Source organism: Pygocentrus nattereri, chromosome 22 (assembly GCF_015220715.1).
Source record: "Pygocentrus nattereri isolate fPygNat1 chromosome 22, fPygNat1.pri, whole genome shotgun sequence".
NCBI classification, from domain to species: Eukaryota; Metazoa; Chordata; class Actinopteri; order Characiformes; family Serrasalmidae; genus Pygocentrus; species Pygocentrus nattereri.
The window spans coordinates 31,610,860-31,633,057 of record NC_051232.1 but is presented as its reverse complement, the minus strand read 5'-3'; the positions used below and the strand labels follow the sequence as shown (position 1 = coordinate 31,633,057).

Genomic DNA, 22,198 nt, shown 5'->3' with positions numbered 1-22,198 from the left:
TGAAATTGTGTGTGACGTGGAGTCGGTGAGCAGACATGTGTGGTTAAAAGGCAACAGTGGAGCTTCGCTGGTGTAATCGGGAAAACACAGTCACCAATACACAGGCTTGGGTCAAATCCAGAAAAGCAGGCAGCAGGTGAAAGGCAACCATAACAGAGTTGGGGAAGACAGAGCATGATCCAAAAAGCAGGCGAGGAGTCAAAACCATAAAGCAATCAGGTCCAGCAAAGGTACAAGAAGGGTAAATCCAAAAAGCAGGGTCAAACAAAAACAGGCAGTAAGTCATACATGAGAATCAAAGTCAAGAAGTGGTGGTTGGTTAGTGTAGTGGGTAACACCTCTGCCTTCTACGCTGTAGACTGGGGTTCAATCCCCACCTGGGTAAACACCCTACATTATACCAATAAGAGTCCTTGGGCAAGACTCCTAACACCACCTTCGCCTACCTGTGTAAATTGATCAAATTGTAAGTCGCTCTGGATCAGAGTGTCAGTGTAAAATGTAAGATACAAGAAACGCTCAGTATTTCCATGGAGGAAAGCAATGCTAACAAAACTAATCAGGAGAAAATCATAAACAGGTGAGTAACTTCGGGAGAGCGCGAGCGCTGATAGGCTGTTGATGAGAAGTCCCATGACTCCGCTGAGGAGTCTGGGTAACGGAGTCCAACTCTGGGAACAGCAGCAAGGGAAACAGCTCGGCGTCAGGACTTCTGGGAAGTGTAGTTCTTGTCCTGTGGATCATCTGCAGTCGTGACATTGTGCAACTGCACAAGCTGCAACGAACTCTGGACTCGACAGGACTTGAACAGCGTATGAATGGTATGAATGTGTAACTGTACCGTGCTGAGGCACTAGTATGCAGGCGCTTGTTTCCACATAATCTGAAGCCAATTCACAAACTGAGCTCAAACAATCGATGTCGTACAGGTCACACATGGAGTGGGTGGTCTGTAAACCTGCTCTGAAGGTGCTACGAATGGAAGTGAACCCAGCTGAAGCACAACAGGACCGTAAGAGGAGAGATGAATGATGCTACGGCTATTCGTTTCCATCAAACATCTACTTTACATACAAAACGAAGGAGGGGTCCCGCGGTCACTCGCTTTTTCGGCAAAAAGGTTTCGGCTGGGACCGTCTGAGGCCGGGCTGATGTGTATTTCATGCACCGCTCGACTTTGTCCGATATGATTTGTTCACTGCGGGCCTTATTCATAATGGAGGAGGAAGAATTCCGGCGCGGCCTGGTAAATTAGACGCCTGTGGGAGACTCCCTTTCCGAACCTCCGGCAAACGGAGAGCATAATCTTATTTGGGCAGCTAAATCACCTACAGCGGCTCTCCTCCAGTGAGCTCCAGCTCCGAGGGGTATTTTTTAACCCTGCGCACACAAACACACATGAACAAACACACAAACAAAAATAATGAGGTAAATGGCAATCTGGGAACACAAGCTCCCAAACCGAGCTTTGAAGGAAAAAAAGAGAAAAGCAAAGGCAAACTTCCCATTGGCAAACTGAGAGACAATTTTCTTAATTGAATTGTGAATATTTCATACTGGTTAGGAGGTGAAAGTCTGTGTGAATTGACTCTACGTGATGGCACAAAGACACTGTAGGCAATGTATGAGTCACACGCATATAGGCTGGAACGTGCAGCCTTAACTAATTACACGTTAATGAAAAAGATTGTGCACGGAACTCTAGCTGTGGCTTACATGAGGAACCATAAAGTAGGACATGGTATAATATTAGGCATCACCCTTTATGCTTCTTTGAACAGCTGTACAACATCTAAATTAGCCCACTTGCCTGAAACCCTTACAGTATACCAGGCAAGTGCTTCACATCTCAAAATATCCATACATGCATACAGAAGTATGCAAAGGTCAAAGACCACCCTTCATTCATTTCATTTCAAGACCAAATGGCCTATAAATATTACACCATTAATGTTCCGGCATCAAAGATAAAAGCTTTAAGTGCTGTTTTCCTGCTGGGGGCAGGTTGGTGTCTACCAAGTCTTCCAGGTGGTCGCTAGCAGCCCCTTTTTCATCTTAGAGATGCACCGAAACAACTTTTTCCCTTCCGATACTGAGTACCAATACCAATATTAACTTTATCTAACCTAACTCACCTATAAGTCCTGTTATTTGTACATTTATTACATTTTAAAAACATTTTATTTTGGTTAAAATCTGTCTTCTGCATCTAAAATCTAACGCACTCAGCTTGTCTGGATGGCTTTAACTGTTGAATTACATTCATTACATGCTAAAGAAAACTTATTTTGTACTTACTATTATTTCATTCATAATAAGAACCATTTTAATAACTATAACTAATAACAATGTAAAACATCTTTGCTGTGCAGAACAGTTAAAGACAGAGCTAAACAGTATTCAGATAAGCAGCTTCTCTGGCTCATAAACGGAGCTGGCATTTCACGTTTCGCCACTCACGGTCCGTATCAGCAGCTTTCAGTGCTTTTTCTGGCTGGGCTGAAGCAACGGGCTGTGAGACCCCAATGCTGAGTGATACAGCTGACAGACGGAGGGGCACCATAGGTGGGGCTCGTGGATGCACAAGTCTGGCTAGTGGGCTGCTATGCTAAAGGATAAACAAAGGCTAAAGGCTCATTACGCTGAGAGTCCAGCAGTTCCTTATGCTCTCAGTAACATTAACTCAGATTGTGAGTGACCACACAGCGGCTTTACTGAGTGATTACTGAAAGAAGCAGCTCAGCCGTTCAGGTAAGCGGCTCTGGCAGTGAGTTCTTAACACCAAAAACTTTTGTCCACTGATGCGCATGCACGCGTCAGAAATTGCCTCATGGTGTTGGTCATGGGTATCGGTATCCCCATCAGCGACATCGACACCGCGGTTAAGCACCAGCATCATTATCGATATTTAATATCCCCAGAAACACCTCCTGAAAAATAAATAACCTGTCTTTAAAGTCCGTTTTGACTGAAAACGGAATGAATAAAGGGCGGTCTCTGACTTACTCACACTCCTGTACAAGTCTCTGGACATAAACCTCCAATACCTCTGCCCTGAACAGTAACACGGGGCTCAGGGGTTGATGTGGGTAAGCGCCTATAAACCTACTCCACAGCATTTTCAATAAAAACAAGCTCATAAAAATGAACAGTGGCAAAAGGAGGTGGCCGTACACAAAGCGCTAGCATAACAGACGGGTTCTCTCAAGCAAGGCTGATGATACTCAGACTGAGATTTAGAGCATAAGGCCTGAAAAACAGACATTCACCTCCTTCGCCCTCTTCATCCTCACAGATGGCTTTTCCCTTTTCCAACCGTGAACCGCTTCTGGCTGTGAGGCGCATCGTATGTACCTGAATTCTGTCAAACGAATAGAGTTCTAGCTCACTGCTTACTGCTGCTCAGGGAGAGAAGAACAAAACTATCTGATCATGAAGAAATATTACATCACAGTTTCTACGTGCGGCTCGATAATAAGCCATAAATCTGTTTAGCCTGAACCGATGTCTTTAAAAAGTGTCCCAGAGCACCAAAAGACTAAGAAAATATGCACTGCTACTGGGCAATATGACAGTATATATCGCTACTGTGATAAACTATGATAAATACAACACCTCTTATTATAAAAAAAGTAAAATTACTGTTTAACTGTTTACTGTTTATGCGAAATAGTGAATTAAAATCACTGATTTACAGTTTTTGGTTGGATTTTTTTTTTTTATGTAGCACCGCTGGCTCTTTTTTCTCGGTTCCAACTGATCAGATGTCTAAAACAATAAAGATCATGACACTATACTAAAATGTTTTGAAGTATTGCGATATTATATTAATTTGCCCGCCTCTACACACTGCTCAACCTGCTAAGAAAAGGCCAAACACACTCAGCAAAAGTTTTCAGCCCTGGTCAAATTATGGATTTTGTTGATTATCTTTATAAAGAACTTAAATACTTACATTTTGCATTTTTTCTGCACTAGTGCAGTTTCCAACCCTGCTTCCAAAGTGGTTGGGATGCTGTACAAAATGTACATAAAAACAGATCACAACGATGTGCAAATTATTTAAACCCTATATTTAATTAACAATAGTAAATCGTACATGTATTAATGTTTAAACCTAGAAATTCTATTGTTTTAAAAAACAAATTTGTCTATTTAGTGATATTACGTACCATAGACGATGAAAAGATTTACCGAATCTCAGTAAGCAAAGAGCAAAGCCAAAAAAACATTTGCTGGCTGTGATATTTGGGTCCTCAGGCAGCACTGCATTAAAAACAGACATGATTCTGTAGTGGAAATCACTGCATGGGCTCAGAAACACTTCTGAAAACCACTGTCTGTGAAACCAGTTCATCACTGCATCCACAAAGGCAAGTTAAAACTCTAAAATAAAAAGAGGAAAACAAATATAAACAGAATCCAGAAATGCTGCCACCTTCTCTGGGCCCAAGCTCAATTAAAATGGACTGAGGTGAAGTGGAAAAGTGTCCTGTGGTCCAACAAATCAAAATGTGAAATCAAGTGAAAAGTTAATCGACGTTGCATTTGCCAGGCTAAAGAGGAGATGATCCACCTGGCTTGTTATCAGTACAAAAAGCCAGCATCCATGATGGTATTAGTGGACACAGCATTTGTGAAGGCACCACTAACGCTGAGCGATCTATACAGGTTTGGAAGCAGCATATGCTGCCATCCAGATGACGTCTTTTTCAGAGAAGGCCTTGCTTCCTTTACCAAGATAGAGTCAAACCCCATTCTGCATGTGTTACAGCACCACTGCACTGTACTAAAAGAGTTTGGGTGCTAAACTGACCTGCCTGCCGTCCAGACCCATCACCCACTGATAACATTTGCCGCATTATGAAATGAAAAATACGACAAAAGAGACCCTGAAATCCTGTATCAAGCAAGAACGAGAAATATTGCACTTTCAAAACTAAAGCAGTCGGTGTCTCCTCAGTTCTCAATGCTTACAGAGTGTTATAAGAAGAGGTGATGAAACACGGTGGTAAACACTCCCTCGTCCTTTTACAACGTGCTGCTGGCATCAGATTAAAAATTGCCATACATTTTTCAGCTTCAACATTTGATATGTTGTCTTTGTTTTATTTTCAATTAAATAAAGTGTTTAAATGATTTGCACATCATTGCACTGCATCCCAACTTTAGAAATGGGGTTGTGCTTCCTGAGTTTAACATATTGGGAAAAAAATCAAAGAGAATATCTAAAATAGCCATAAGGCAGTCATGATTTAATTGTTGACGTCATCTACATAAAGTTTATGACTAATAAATGGACAATACACATACAAATGTAACACAAACTGCAAAGACTCTTGCTTTTGTGACACATTTGTGTTGCGTGGCGTGGTTCTAGATAAACCCGAGCGACATGTTGCGCATGTGACTGTAGCATATATAAGTTGGCATTAAATCCTTATATGAAGAATCAAACCTGCCATTTGAAGGGTTCATTCGTTACAGTGTTGGCAGTGGACTCCTGAATGTGTCCAGGTCTTGGTCTTGACTCAGACCTGCCTCTAATGCCTAGCTGACCGACTACACTTGGACAAGCAGTGAATTGTGTACATTTGATCTTTCACTATTTAGTGCCTTGCGCATCAATTACATCTAAAAGATGTCCTAAAAGCTAAAAGTTCTTAGGGCTCAACATGTTGCAGCCGAGTCTGAGGACCGTTCAAACGGAGCGAAAGATCATGCACAGGCAAGATTAGTATCGTTTGCATGGCCTACGCCAGGAAGTTCTGCTGGGCGCCTCGCTTCCCGGCCTCGGTCATCACACAGAGAGGTAAAGGTCAGTCGCAGTTAGCGACTGTATTAGAAGTGACGCGAGTCACTGCAACAGCGTTTTTTTATCTTTTACAGACGTTGCTGGTCCACATACCGTGATGATCGCCACGGGGAAGTGTACCATTAAAGTGCTCAATTACGTGCTGGGTAGGCCATTTCGTAGTCAGTGATTTCATGCCTGTGGGCTTATAAAAATCTCTTAAACCACTCATGCAATGATCCAACCATTGAGCATATAGAGTGGCTATTAATGCGTCCGCGCTATTCTAAATCCATATCGCGGGTCGTAAAAGTGTCAGGTGATGTTCTTCCAATATCTGCGGCCTTATTAAGTGCTTTGTTTACATGCATATGAGAGATTCAACGTTTGCTTGTTTTCCCCGGGGCAAAATGTCTCGTTATTTTGTACAGCACTTCTCAGATCGCAATACTCAAAGGAAATCTGCCGCATTGAGTTATCCGTCTCCGTCGTCTCGGCTACGGCAATAACAACGAAAAAGCTGGAGTCATCACACCGGAATGAAACCTCAGAACCAGCACAGTGACTCAGCAAAGCAAGTCATGTGTGCCTATTAGTATTCAGGCTAGAATAAAACCTAAAATGAGGTCCATGCTAATGTAAACTCTTGGGCAATATCAGTCTGATTCATATGCATTACTAAAATACATATTCATAAACATCGGTAAATGCATTTCCCTCTGGACGCTGCTGGATATGAACATACGTGTACATGAATACATTTGTCTTGCTTTTTAAAATGAGTCTGATTAACATAGACCCTGTTAAAGTTTTAAAACATACCATTTATGGAAATATTCTGAGTAATGAACTCAGTACAGCGTGAAAGTGTTAAGCAGCTGTTTAGCAGTTTATATCTACAAATAAACAAAATACACTAGAACGTAGCAAGAATTTCTTGTTTTCAGAATTCGATCATTATTAATTATTATTAACCAGGATTAGGTTTATCTTGGTCAGAAGAACATGGAGCCCTCCCAACAATGATTGTGTTTATGCGCCCCTAATAATCTGATCATAATCAGATTTCTGCAGTTATCTGATTATTCAAATGTAAACACCATACTCTGATCTAGACTTCTGATTAAGGAATCTGATGAAGAGGCTGGATTTTAGCTCAGTAATCAGATTTATCAGCACTGTAAACTCTTACTCTGATTTCTTAGATCAGAGTAAGGTCCGATAAAGTAAATCTGATTAAGAAATCTGATAAAGAGGCTGGATTTCAGCTCAGTAATCAGATTTATCAGTGCACCTAAACTCTTACTCTGATTTCTTAGATCAGAGTAAGGTCCGATAAAGTAAATCTGATTAAGAAATCTGATGAAGAGGCTGGATTTTAACTCAGTAATCAGATTTATCAGCACTGTAAACTCTTACTCTGATTTCTTAGATCAGAGTAAGGTCCGATAAAGTAAATCTGATTAAGAAATCTGATAAAGAGGCTGGATTTCAGCTCAGTAATCAGATTTATCAGTGCACCTAAACTCTTACTCTGATTTCTTAGATCAGAGTAAGGTCCGATAAAGTAAATCTGACTAAGAAATCTGATAAAGAGGCTGGATTTCAGCTCAGTAATCAGATTTATCAGCACTGTAAACTCTTACTCTGATTTCTTAGATCAGAGTAAGGTCCGATAAAGTAAATCTGATTAAGAAATCTGATAAAGAGGCTGGATTTCAGCTCAGTAATCAGATTTATCAGTGCACCTAAACTCTTACTCTGATTTCTTAGATCAGAGTAAGGTCCGATAAAGTAAATCTGATTAAGAAATCTGATGAAGAGGCTGGATTTTAACTCAGTAATCAGATTTATCAGCACTGTAAACTCTTACTCTGATTTCTTAGATCAGAGTAAGGTCCGATAAAGTAAATCTGATTAAGAAATCTGATAAAGAGGCTGGATTTCAGCTCAGTAATCAGATTTATCAGCACTGTAAACTCTTACTCTGATTTCTTAGATCAGAGTAAGGTCCGATAAAGTAAATCTGACTAAGAAATCTGATAAAGAGGCTGGATTTCAGCTCAGTAATCAGATTTATCAGCACTGTAAACTCTTACTCTGATTTCTTAGATCAGAGTAAGGTCCGATAAAGTAAATCTGACTAAGAAATCTGATAAAGAGGCTGGATTTCAGCTCAGTAATCAGATTTATCAGCACTGTAAACTCTTACTCTGATTTCTTAGATCAGAGTAAGGTCCGATAAAGTAAATCTGATTAAGATGCAGTGTATTTATATACACTGTATCTACTGTATATCAGTAAAGACAAGCATTTTTAGATTTTGTGCCTACCAAACGCAAAGGGGTCTCCTTATGAACCCCCAGGGGCCTAAAAAGGTTCTGTCCTGAACGTCGTCGCAGATTCTTTCTGTCATCCCTATCATTCAGGTGTCTAGCAGAGGTAAGTCAAGGTGACTGGTGAAGACAGATGAAGACGTGTTTGAAGATGGCAAAGATGTTTCTCAGCTTGTTCGGGGGGTTTCATCACTTCAAACACTTCCTGTGTGACTGAAAAGCTTCACAGACATTCGGGAACAGAACCTTTTCCGGGATGTAAGTGCTGATAGAGACAGGCACCAAACACGCTTCTCATCTGTCGATACTAACAACTTGTCCAGGAGACGGCCTTTCTTAATTTACTAAAACACAAAATACTGTTCAAGAGTTCGGAGTCAGTGTTTAACACCATTACACCACTGTGGTTCCAGAAAAATGTATAAACTGAAATATGACCAGCATAATAATCCAGTGTAATTTTAAAGCTTTCAAATAAATAGCTGACAGATGTAACAGATGATGAAAATGTAGGTGTCCAGAATGATGAACAGGGCTGTAAATGATTCTAAAATGACTGAGAAAGCTGGATTCTGCTGTTTCACATGACGTCACACTGTATAGTGCGATGCCTTCAATTTGCTGTGCTTTGTGAATGATTCACCTGTAAGATGCGACAGAAGCCGAGAGACGAGAGACACACCGACCTAATTCAGTGCTTTCACTCCAGGTTTGGAGCCTCTGCACTGTATAGTTCAGCGTTTCTCTCTGCTGTTCACCTCAATCAGCTCCAGAAGGGATTAATCAGCTAATAATATCCGGTATTTTATCCAGGAAACCAGTTCAGGGGTTTCAGGACTGGAGCTGAACTCTGAACTAACTGCACCAGCAAACTCACAGAATCACGTCTGTCGACACACGATGCCGTTTTCCGTCCCACGACGTTCAGTCTGATATTTAACGTTTGTTTCTCCATTCAAACCTCATTTAAATCTCCAGAAACAGAGAGTAAAGCTATACCGGCGGTCTGCAGCTCCGTTAGGGGACGACTGTTCATCTCTCGGCTGTTAACATCAGCTAAAGTTCTCTAAAGGCCTGCATTGTTCACATCTGTGTTAATTAGCTGATGTCATTTCCTTCCTATGATGAGTTTTTCCTCTTTATGCAGCACCATGGGATCCTTTACCCACCCTGACGTGAGGAGCCGGTGGTCTTCTGTGCTTCTGGGCTGAGTAAGAGAGAAATATATCAGGAAAACACAGATTTGGTAGCTTTCCGTTGGTTGAAGTGGGACCAGGTGTTCAGGGGAAACTGTATAAAGATCACAGCCCATTTTATCGACTTTGTTGAGGTCACGTTTTTCCTCTTCATAAGTAAGGAGAGTAATTTTAGCCACCTTTCACCTCAAGTTACATTCATGTGGAGAGGCAGGGCCAGAAATTCAGTCCCAAATATGACTGAAAAACTAGTCCAGGTTTCAGCAACATGTTCTTTTCCTGCCCTGTCGTGGCAGGAAATGGTCATAAACGCTGGAGTTAATGTAGAACTGCTGACTCACCCTTTAACCCTGAAGATCAGCCCAGACGGCTGGTCACCATAGCAACACAGACAACAGTCTCACCGAGCTAGTAGCTACGAAACAGCAAAGAAAGAGATTTAAGACGGACATCGATCATTTGGAGACGAATGGACTTATTAGTGTTTATAATCACTCCAGCTGGTTTCCTGATACGTTTAACCTGCAAAGAGAAACAGAAACTCTAAAACGTCGCAAAAAGCTGAAGTTGCATTTTCTCTTTCAGCTCATGATCTCATACGAAGCTTTTAGCTGACGTCTCTGGTGTGACCGACTTTATTTACTAAGTCGAATAATACTGCCTGATTCATGGTGCCTCTGACCTGATTCCATCTTTCAGCCTTCCCTGATCTCCGTCTAATGAAATCTCTACTGCTAAGGACAGTTTGCCATCACTCTCCAGGACTAGCGTGCTGAATAAACACCTCGCCATTCCGCATGCAACTGGGGCGAGGAGCCTGCAGGAAACGAGCTCAAGCTCAGCGACTCTCCACGTACGGCTGGTCTTTTCATTGGAAGGGCTGCCACTAATAGCCGGAGAAACAGACCTCTTCTCCTTTTCTGTATTAAAAGGATCAGACTTGCATTATTCAACAGGAATAAATGATATGCTATTTTCCCCCCACTGTACGGCGCTTGGGAACAAGTGTATGAGGCCTAACACCTTGTTTATAATTTAGCGGGCGGAGGGCTGCCCTGCTTGCAGGGGTGGAGAGGGAGCCGGGAGAGAAGAGGAAAGACAAGTGAACAAAGCAGTGGCGGAGGGAGGGAGGGTGGGGGGGTTGTACCGAATAAAAATAGAAAGAGAGGGGAGAAAGTGTATCAGGATGGATGGCAGCGCTGAAGAGGGAGAGCAGGGGAGGAGGAAGAGGCTGGGAAGACAGAGGAGGTCACTATTTCTTTCCCTTGGCCTATTAGTTTAGATGGGCCGAAGGGAGGGCAGAGCGGAGGATGGGTCCTCCAGAAGAGGACAAACCTGGACAAAATATAATCCATCGAAGCTTTTACTGATTTTTAGACTGTCTGTTTGCTACAACTCAACACGCTAAACAGTAATCTGGTTCATTTTGAAGAAAAGCGTTTAAATGCGTCTACATGCGCCTAATGTGTGGCCACACCTTATTAGCATGTGGGAATGAGATCACTGTGTCCACTCACTGTCCACTCTATTAGACGCTCCTACCTTGTCAGTCCACCTTGTAGATGTAAAGTCAGAGACGACAGCTCATCTGCTGCTCAGTTTGTGTCGGTCATCCTCTAGTCCTTCATCAGTGGTCACAGGACGCTGTCAGTTGGATATTTTTGGTTTTCAGTCCAGCAGCGACACTGAGGTGTTTAAAAAGTCGAGCAGCACTGCTGTCTGATCCACTCAGACCAGCACAACACACACTAACACACCACCACCACGTCAGTGTTACTGCAGTGCTGAGAACGACCCACCACCCAAACAGTACCTGCTCTGTGAGGGTCCATGGGGGTCCTGACCACTGAAGAACAGGGTAACAGAGTATCAGAGAAACAGATGGACTACAGTCTGTAACTGTAGAACTACAGAGTGCAGCTATACAGTAAGTGGAGCTGATAAAGTGGACAGTGAGCGCAGAAACAAGGAGGTGGTCATGATGTTACGCCCGATCGGCGTATTTATCACAACTGTAACTGTTTGACAATATTAAAAAAATCTGTTTTTTAAAGCTGGTTTGGGAAGCGAGTTTCAGTCTGCAGTAAAATCATTTGGGGAAAATGACGCTGACACATCATTAGCAAACGGCTGCTTTAAGTCAGAAAAGCCTTTGCAGGTATTTTTCTCCTCACTTGATTGAACAGAAACAGCAAGAACAATTCCAATGCCACACGCAGCCGGTGCATGCGGTCCTGCAATATGTTACTCTTACGTATATCAAAGAAGGGCTTAATTAAGTGCCGAGCGTGAAACGCCTGTAATTACAGAGAAAAACAGACGATTATTAGTCATGAGAGAAAAAACGAAGACACCCGAGAATAGAAGTCGAGAAAGAAAACCAAAAAACTCATAGCATTGTCATTTTAACTGAAGGCACTTTGAAGCAAACCTGCAAGGTGGCTGCTGGGAATGCTATTAGATACCTTTCACTGAGTCATTTCCCAGCAGATAACATCTCAGCCGAACTGCCTTGACAACCTATTTCAGTAAATCATGTCGTCAAATAATGCTGGAGGTACACTCTATACTGAACGTACTACTGGTGCGTTATGGCTGATGGGTATTTTCCATTACCTGAAGCCGTCCACCACGTCAGGGGTCATATACTTTGTCATCAGGGGGACTCCATGATTTTTCCCTGACATATGACGACATCTCCATGACATTTAACGTACAGACAGAGAACTCATCTCTTCTGGGAGAAGAAGAGGCTTGAATTCTCTCGGAACGTCCTAAAGGCTTCACGTCTGGCAGACCGATTTTTTTAAAGGCTCGCTTACTCAGCATAAGTAAGCAGCGGGGCAGTCGTGGGCTGGAGGTTAGGGAACTGGCCCTGTGACCGGAAGGTTGCCGGTTCGATCCCCAGCATGACTAAGGTGCCCTTGAGCAAGACATCTAACCCCCAATTGCTCTCCAGGTGTCGTGGAAAGGGCAAGTGTGCTCACTGCCCCCTGGTGTGTGTGTATGTGGTGTGTCACTTCACGGATGGGTTAAATGCGGAGGTGGAATTTCCCCGTTTGTGGGATTAAAAAAGTATCACTTAACAGTCTTATTAGTCTCGTCGTTTAAACGCCCTGTCAACATGGTTTAAAATAATGACTGATAGTAAAGATGAGCATTTAACAGGATTATATTCAAGAATTAGGGCAATTTAATAGCAGATAAATGCTCCAAAAATTCTGAGCTGCTGCTTAGGACTGTGTGGGCGTGTCAGAACCCAAAATGATTGACAGTGTCGTCTCCCAGGCAATGTAAACAACCCGACGTCAGCGGCAGCAGTAAGCAGAATCAGTGTAGTTTAGCCCTACACGTTTGAGACCCCCACGCAGGAAAACAGACCACTTCACTTGCCATTACATCCGCACAACAACAGGGAAACTCCGTCAGCCTGGATGTTAGGAGGGTAGCTAATGTAGCACTAAGCTAAGCTATCACGTTATTCCTACAGTTAAGGTGGACCGCTAACTATCGCAGTCTCCGAAAGTCTTCCAGGTGGTTGTTAGGAGCCCCATTTTCTCCGTAACTTTAACTCCGGTTTTGGAAGCTCGTTTTTCTGCTTATTTTCCTTAGATCGTATCCTTCCTCATGCAAATGGATTATTTTATATATCTAAGTATCTTACGTCCTCGGAAACATTGCCTCAAAGAGACCAGCTGTGTTACAGTGTGGATCAGTAGCTCCACTGTGGCCGACAGGGAGGCACTCCAAAAAGTGGTGAGGACCACTGAGCGCATCACTGGCCACACGGCTCCCTGCCATCAGAGACATTCACCACCAGGCGCTGTGTGCATCATCAAGGACTCCTCCCGCCCCAGCCCCACACTGTTTAACCTCCCCTGTCTCTCTCTCGCTCTCTCTCATCATATATATATGTATCATATATATACACACACACACACACACACACACATATATATATATATATATATATATATATACACACACACACACACACACACACACACACACATATATATATATATACACACACACACACACACATATATATATATATATATATATACACACACACACACACACACACACACACACACACATATATATATATATATATATATATACACACACACACACACACACATATATATATATACACACACACACACACATATATATATATATACACACACACACACACACACACACACACACACACACACATATATATATATATATATATATATATATATATATATATATATATACACACACACACACACACACACATATATATATATATATATATATATATATATACACACACACACACACATATATATATATATACATACACAGAGTGAGTCAAAAGTCACAGGACGCCGTTTTATTGTTTATGCTTTTATCCATGATGCGGTGCTGAAGGTGGTGTATCTTGCGGATTTTCTCAGCATACATAATTGTACTGTGTCAAAGTTTTAGGCGTCTAAGCAAATGTTTAACCAGTTGACCTCAGCAGTGAGTTTATCACAATATCCATTAGAATAAAGTCGTATTCATAATTCAAATAAACAGAAAAACAATAAAAAGGAACAAGAATTTCTTTCTACATATAATACTGGGCTTCCTCGAGGAGAGGCTTGGAGATGGGTAAACACACACACCAACATCCAGAAAATCACTGTTTATTTATATAAATTATTATTAATAGTTTATTCAAATATTAACACTTTTCTCAGCAAATAAACTACACAAATAAATAGATTTTGAAAATGTGTCTATATATATGTGTGTGTGTGTGTGTGTGTGTGTGTGGTGAAGGGTGTTCTCTGAATGAGAGAGCTGTGATTACATAATTACATTTGAACTAATCGGATGTTGTCTTTGTTTACAGTAACATAACCAGTGAAAAACAGCTTTGGTCCTGCTTGGTTGTCAACAAACTGTTTATCAGATGTATCTGATCTAGAGATTGTGCCAAGTTCTGAACTGAGCCTATCTGGGCAAATTAACACAGACTCAAGAATTCCAAGCAGGATTAAGGAGGTCTTGGCCTTTGCTTCCCTTCTGGCCAGGAGGAGGATGTTGATTAATAGGAAATCACCGTAACATCCTGCGATGTTATGCTTTTCCTTAAATTAGTCTGTGTTCTGACTTTGCATAGACCCACGAATAAAAATACTGTTAATAAAAATAAATAAATAAATAAACGAATAAATTAAATGCTCCAAACAGTAAAAACAAGGATGTCTGTGGTTATTTGATGACTAAAGTGTGACGACTTCAGCAAACTTAGTGAATGTCTACAAGGCAAACTGACTGTTAAGACATGCACGCTCCAATATGGTGTACAGTCCAATACTGTTAATATACACCGGTCAGCCACAACATTCTGACCACCTCCTCGTTTCTGCGCTCACTGTCCACTTTATCAGCTCCACTTACTGTATAGCTGCACTCTGTAGTTCTACAGTTACAGACTGTAGTCCATCTGTTTCTCTGATACTCTGTTACCCTGTTCTTCAGTGGGCAGGACCCCCATGGACCCTCACAGAGCAGGTACTGTTTGGGTGGTGGCTCATTCTCAGCACTGCAGTGACACTGACGTGGTGGTGGTGTGTTAGTGTGTGTTGTGCTGGTCTGAGTGGATCAGACACAGCAGTGCTGCTGGAGTTTTTAAACACCTCAGTGTCGCTGCTGGACTGAGAACCAAAAACATCCAGCCAACAGCGTCCTGTGACCACTGATGAAGGACTAGAGGATGACCAACACAAACTGACCAGCAGATGAGCTCAACAGTCAGGATTCCTGTTAAATCCTTAAGAGCACTGGTTATTTCCCAAAACCTTTCCAGGCCTGGAAATTTTCAAATTCCCATGAATTTAACAGGATGTTTATAATGACCTCTGCACGTTTGGTGTCTGGGGGTGCATGTGCATGTGGATCTACAGGTCAGTTGAAACTCACCAGGTGGAGGTCAACGCAGGTGGAGTTGTTCTGACACGTGTTGTCCACACAGTCGTCGATGTCCTGCTCGCACCGGACGCCGGCGTATCCCGGGTTACAGAGGCAGTAGAAGCCGTCCACCACTGCAGGACACGAGGAGTTAGTGCAGGTTCTCAAGAGTCTTAAGAAAGAGAAGCTTCTGAAACGCGTCTTTATTTCTCAACTTTCTCAACTGTAAAATTAGGCTAATAAAAGATCACGTGCGTTTCTCATTTGTTAACTTAATTTTAACAAACATTTCATGTCAACCCAGTCGCTTTTTTAAGTTAAAAAGCTGCATTTTTCCCCACAGTGCTCAAACAAGACTTTGGACTGTCTTAATTCCTGTTTAACTGTTCTCTCAAGGCAACTCCACAAAAAAAAACACCCAAAAAAAATTAAAACAAGAAAAATCCTGACCTAAAAGGCCGCATATCTACGGAAGTCCGGAGAAGCCATGAGGTATTGCTATTTTCTGGATTGCTATCTTGAGATAAGTTAATTATCTTGTGATCTCAAGATAAAGTTGTTAACTTGAGATACCAAGTTATTTATCTTGTGTTCTCGAGATAAAGTTGAGACTGACATATGCAAACAGCCCTTGTTTGATTGGTTGCGGTGTACAGTGCCTATATAAATTAAGCAATCTGGGCTGAAACACTGCTTATAACATCAATGGCAGTGGGCGGGGCAAAACTTGTACAAGCTGAATAGGCAGATGTATGTGTTGTTTTGTGACATCACAAAAACAATTTAATTAAAGTGGGCTGCTTTTGCAGATATGGACTGAGGAAAGAGCGGCAGACTGTGGAACTTTGACAACACTCACAAACTACATTGAACTCCCTTATTTAAATAAATAGGAAAATTCAGTTTTCTACGGAGCCCTGCTGGTGACATCCATCCATCCATCCATCCATCCATCCATCCATTTTCTAAGCCGCTTCTCCCTCAGGGCCACGGGGGGTTGCTGGAACCTACCCCAGCGGTCATTCAGCGGAAAGCAGGATGCACCTTGGACAGGTCACCTGTCCATCACAGGGCAGACAGACACTCACACACTCACACCCAGGGGCAATGTAACATGTCCAATTGGCCTGACTGCCTGGTGACATCCTGTAGAAATAAAAATAATGTGCATTATTTTTATTTATACAGGATGTCACCAGCGGGGCTCCCTAGTTTTCTGTGATACCAACCCTTTAAGAAAGCCTGCCGTTCGTCTGAGACTGTAAGAAACGGTAAAGTAAACCTCTAAAACTCTAACTTGTATCTGGTTACTGCAAAAATATTCAACAGCATTTCAGTAAGTATCTCTTTATTTATGTCAAGCTCCAACATGAGATCAACAGGCTGCATGGCAAACAACAAACACAAACAATTGACATTTTGTCAAGGAAATCTTACGAACAGACTAATAAGGAACACGTTCTAATGAGAATATTTGAGAAACGAACAAAGAAATTCCCTCTTAAAACCCACTTACGCAGTTCTGACGAAGATCCTGACACTCAGCAGTGTTCTCAGGTAAGAACCGAATCTACACACTCAAGAGCACAAAGGTGAGAACAGTTCTGTGCTTTAAGAACACGTCATGAATCTGATGTAGACTTTTTCTTAGAACCTTTCTCAAGAACAAACTTTGGGGGATTTGGGGAACGAGGCCCACTTTCATGCACTTCTTGGTGTTTTTCTGAGGAAAGCTTTTGCGAATCTCCAGGTTCTCCAGGTTCTTTTCAAGCTGCAGCTCAAGCCAAACAGCCCTGAGAACCATTTGGCTCCACAGTGGAAAAGTGGACAAAAGTGTACAGAAAAGTAAGTAAAGCATCCCAAAGTCAACGTGATGGTGCCATCATGCACTGCAAGACCGCTTATGGTGGACTCAACTCTCCCCACAGACACTGAATGGGACCTGTTGCCGAGTTTGGACCAATGTTTAATCAGCTTTATCCTCTCGTCTGCGGCTGTCAGGTTAAAGGCAGCGCTCAGTTTAAGAGCAACTGAAGCCACGTTCACATTAAAAGCCTCGTTGCTCTCTGACTCGATGGTTCACACTCGTTTAGGTCAGTGATTCTAATCAGTCGTTAATGTGATGAACCGGCCTGAACTGACCCTCATGAGCTCCTCCTACTCAGTAACGTCACGTGACTGAATCACTGCATCATCAGCACAAACTAACGAGCAGAACGAGCTTCGCTGAGAAGATCATTAACTCTGATCGGCTCTCAGCTTCATTATTAGAGCCAGACGGAGGAGAAAAAGGCGAGACGAGCTGCTTTTCCACCGTTTACAGGCTTTAACGTCTGTTTGCGCTGCTGCTGCCAGAGTAACTGAACAAGCAGTGGAAAAAAAGCACACGAATTCCGATCTGAGCGTCACATTAAGTTCGCATGGCCACGATTCTAGGAAACCAATCTGGGACCACATATGAAAGTGAGAGTGATTTGAAAAGACCAGATTTGTGTCCACACAGCTCTGAAAACAGCAGATCTGAGTCGCGTCAGGGCAAAAAATCGGATTTGTGCCACTTCAACCTGGTAAAGTGAACACAGCCTGCATTTCCTTCGCCACTTAGCGGATCGCTGCAGTGAGAAGGATGGACCTGATGACTTATGGTGACTTGCTTTACAGACTTTCTGCATGCTAGAATGCCTGTTCACCTGCCTTAGCAGAGGCTAATAAGCCGTCTCTGGAGAGTTTAATCATTGACGATGTTAAGAGAGACGTGTCTCCTGCCTTTCTGCTGCCGAACACAGGCAGCCGCTGCCAGCAGTAATTGTGGGCTTCTTCCAGGAGCGAATTTATTGCAGGCCTGGCTCCTCGTGTCCCAGGATTCTTCATTATGCCAAAGATTTAGCGCGTAATCTGCGCTGTCACTCCGGCTGCGCGCGTGTAGCTGCTATTGCTCTCATTAACTGCTCGGGGTCCTGGGTGGCAGCCGCATTACTCATACCAGCTGCCGCCGAGAAACACCTCTTCCTCCCCCCGCGGGCCTCCTCTCCCCGGTCCAGCAGCCCGTAGGCGTGGGGGTGGAGGGGCTGAGGAGTACGTCCTGTGACGGGGGCTGGTGTTAATGGAAGTCTTGCTGTAGATAAAGGAGCAGCGAGCGCTTCCTCGCAGGCAATCTGTCCTTATTTCTTTTACCCACCTTGATTTTTTGCTCCTCAATAAATCAAAGCAGCATGTTCGGGCCAGCTAATGCGCTGATGTGATTGCAGGGTAAATATTTGCGAAGTTCGTCGCGTTGAACTTTCAAGCAAGCCAGACACAGAGAACTGCTTTTGTCTGCTGAAGCTACGTCAGCCTCAAGCTTCGGTTAACAGACTGCAAAATACAGTATTGTATTTACTCTTCCTGAGATGACTACTCTCCCATCCTCCTGAACGCTGTTGGAAGACTGACCATCAGGGCCTCCTCCTCACCATCACCCACCCGCTCTCCTGCTCATTTGTGCTGCAACACCCTCAGTTACATCACTGTGCCATCCAGATGCACCAGCATTGAGATAGGATGGGACCGTTTCAGCTCACTTGCACTGTTCATAAAGACTCAGTCAGAGACCGCCTCAGTCAGAGACCGCCTCAGTCAGAGACCGCCTCAGTCAGAGACCGCCTCAGTCAGAGACCGCCTCCACCAGTGCAGTTTCTTAAACTTTACCATCCAGACTTCAAACAGAGATCCTCTTAGCTTCTATTTGGTCTTCAGCTTATTAAACTGTAACTCTGTTTGACCAGAGGAGGACGGGTCTCCCCTTGTGAGTCCCAGTCTGAGGGAGTTTTTCCTCGCCACCGTCGCCTCTGGCTCGCTCACTGGGGGATGGGTGTGTTTTCAAACTTCTGTAAAGCTGCTTGGTGACAACATCGTTGTAAAAAGTGCTTTATAAATAAACTTGAATTGAACTGAATAGTATCTGAATAGTCCCGTGAAATGATCTTCACTCTAGTCGATATTTCTAACACTGCTTATTTTGAGGTGCTTGTATATCTCTTATATGATTAATTGGCCTATTTTTAGGCTTTTTTACCTGATTTAAGTCATTGTATTAAGTAAAATGATCTCACTGTACTGGCACATATTTAAGAAACTTTCACTATAAATAAAATTACTGAAAAATGTTTGGAAATAAGATAAATCTTTAAGTAATCTCACAATAATCTCAACAGAGAAATACTGGATATATCCTCTAGATTTAAGATAATTTCACTTGACAAGACGCCATGAAACCCTTCACAGAACCTACATTACAGCCCATGAACTGCACCGTGTGGCATTCAGCCTCAGCAATGCATGTCCACACTGCCCAGTCTCAGCAGATAATTACCGCCAGGGCTTCAGGTTTGTCCCCGAATCCAGAATTTCTGGTTGGAGGTGACAGGCAAGTTATCTGAGCTGCCTCTCGTACTTCTCTTCCTCAAAAACCCAAACGCCTCAGACCTGTTAAATTAATATTGCTCACCAGAACCCAAAGCTCCATCGCTGGCTCTACCTTCTTACAGGCCATTCCACCTGCAATGCTGCGAATCTTAAAAATATCACTAAATCATTTGAGACAACCTGCTCAGGCTTTATTACGAGGGTAGTCCCTCGTGCCGCACTCTCTCTGAGGACACGTTAAAAGAAAATAATCAAATGTGATGTTTATCCACATTAAAAAGGGACACTTTCACTCACATAAAGCAAAGTATAATGAGATTAACTCAACAAAATGACTTAAAACTGGTAAAAAGAAGTAGAGAAATGAGGTAAATAAATAACAACCATAAAATACTGGTAACACTTTCTATGACTTTCACCTTTTTAAGCATCTTTAAACATTCATAACATGTTATATTGCATTAAAAAGGCAATATAAACATGGTTATAAATATTCATAAAAATGCATTACACAAGCCATGCTTGTTATGTATTATGAATTGTTACCATAATGCATTATAAGTGCTGTTCATAACAGATTATAAGAGCTCATAAGCTGTATTAGTCCGTCTCAGTAAAGTGGAGCGTGCTGGACTAAAGCCTCCTCCAGGGTTCAGACTGAGGCTTCAAGTTGAAGAATTTACTGAAGGATTTACTGAAACACTAAAACACAATAAGCTCATTACAGGCTTCAAATGTCAGAGTTTAAACTAGAGCAACATCAGAGTTTCACCCAATGTGGGAAAGTCAATGTTCACCACTGTTAATGTTCACCACTGTTAATGTTCACCACTGTTAATGTGCACCACTGTTAATGTTCACCACCGTTAATGTGCACCACTGTTAATGTGCACCACTGTTAATGTTCACCACTGTCAACATGCACCACCGTTAACGTACACCACCGTTAATGCTCACCACCGTTAATGTGCACCACCGTTAATGTTCACCACTGTTAATGTGCACCACCGTTAATGTACACCACTGTTAATGTTCACCACTGTTAATGTTCACCACCGTTAGCCTGGTATTTGTCTTTATTTTACGCTCTCCACTCTGGGACTGGCTTCTTTGGCACTGACAGTATAACATGTTATTAACACTACTTATAATGCACTACTTATAATGCACTATAAACACTCTGGATCATGTTTACACGAATATTAAGCACGCGTACAGAGCCATACCCCTCCCCTACCTCGGACAGTCAGACCATCTTTCCCTTCTGCTCTCCCCAACCTACACCCCCCTACGGCGCAGAACCAGGCCCACCATAAAGACTGTTACAACCTGGCCTGACAATGCACTCTCAAAACTACAGGACTGCTTTGAACAGACAGACTGGGACTTGTTTGAACACCAGGAACTGGAAACATTCACAGGAACGGTGCTGGACTATATCAAGTTCTGCATTGGAAATGTGACTGTGGACAAAATCATCCGGGTTTACCCAAACCAGAAACCATGGATGACCAGCCAGGTCCGCTCTCTCCTCAGAGCCCGGGATGCCGCCTTCAGGTCAGGCGACAGAGCTATGTACATCGCCACTCGAGCTGACCTGAAGAGAGGGATTAAAAAAGCCAAGGCGGACTACAAGAGGAAAATAGAGTCCCACATGTCCAGCAACAACTCACGGGAGGTGTGGCGGTGCATACAGAACATCACAAACTTCAGAGGCTGTGATGTGACAGCAGGAGTACTGAGTGCACCGTTGGCAGAGGAGCTGAACTGCTTCTTTGCTCGCTTTGATGCATCTCAGCAGCACTCTTCTGCTCCTGCCCGACCTCCACCCCCACCCGGCTTCCACACCACTCCACTCACTGTACAGGCGCGCGATGTCAGACGGGTGCTCCTGGCAGTGAACCCCAAAAAGGCTGCTGGTCCTGATGGAGTACCCGGCAAGGTGCTCAAAACGTGTGCCAACCAGCTCGCCCTCACCTTCACCAAGATCTTCAATCTCTCCCTGGCCCAAGCCATCATCCCGCCCTGCCTGAAGTCAGCCACAGTCATGCCAGTGCCGAAAAAGTCTACCATCACCAACCTTAATGATTACCGCCCGGTGGCCCTCACACCGGTAATCATGAAGTGCTTCGAGAGATTGGTACTTCAGCACATCAAAGACTCTCTGCCCCCAGACCTCGACCCCCACCAGTTCGCATACCGTGCAAACAGGTCAACAGAGGACGCCATAGCAGCAGCTCTCCACTTTGCACTGAGCCACCTGGAGCAGCAGCACAGCTACGTCCGAATGCTCTTTGTGGACTACAGCTCTGCTTTCAACACAATCATCCCGGACATTCTTATCACCAAACTGGGCACCCTCGGACTCCCCCCCTTCACATGTGCCTGGGTCAAGAACTTTCTCACCGACCGGCCCCAAACTGTGAGACTTGGCCCCCACCTCTCCTCCACTCGTATGCTTAGCACCGGCTCACCACAAGGCTGTGTGCTGAGCCCCCTCCTGTACTGCCTCT

General features: G+C 43.2%; 1 protein-coding gene across 1 annotated transcript in view; it reads right to left on the bottom strand.

The window, feature by feature from the left end:
- eys (eyes shut homolog) overlaps positions 1-22,198 on the bottom strand; it is a 445,373-nt gene that overhangs the window by 271,510 nt on the left and 151,665 nt on the right. The window contains exon 21 of the mRNA XM_037532720.1: positions 15,294-15,415. Coding sequence (XP_037388617.1) covers positions 15,294-15,415 — 122 coding nt within the window. The remainder of the gene's footprint in view (positions 1-15,293; positions 15,416-22,198) is intronic.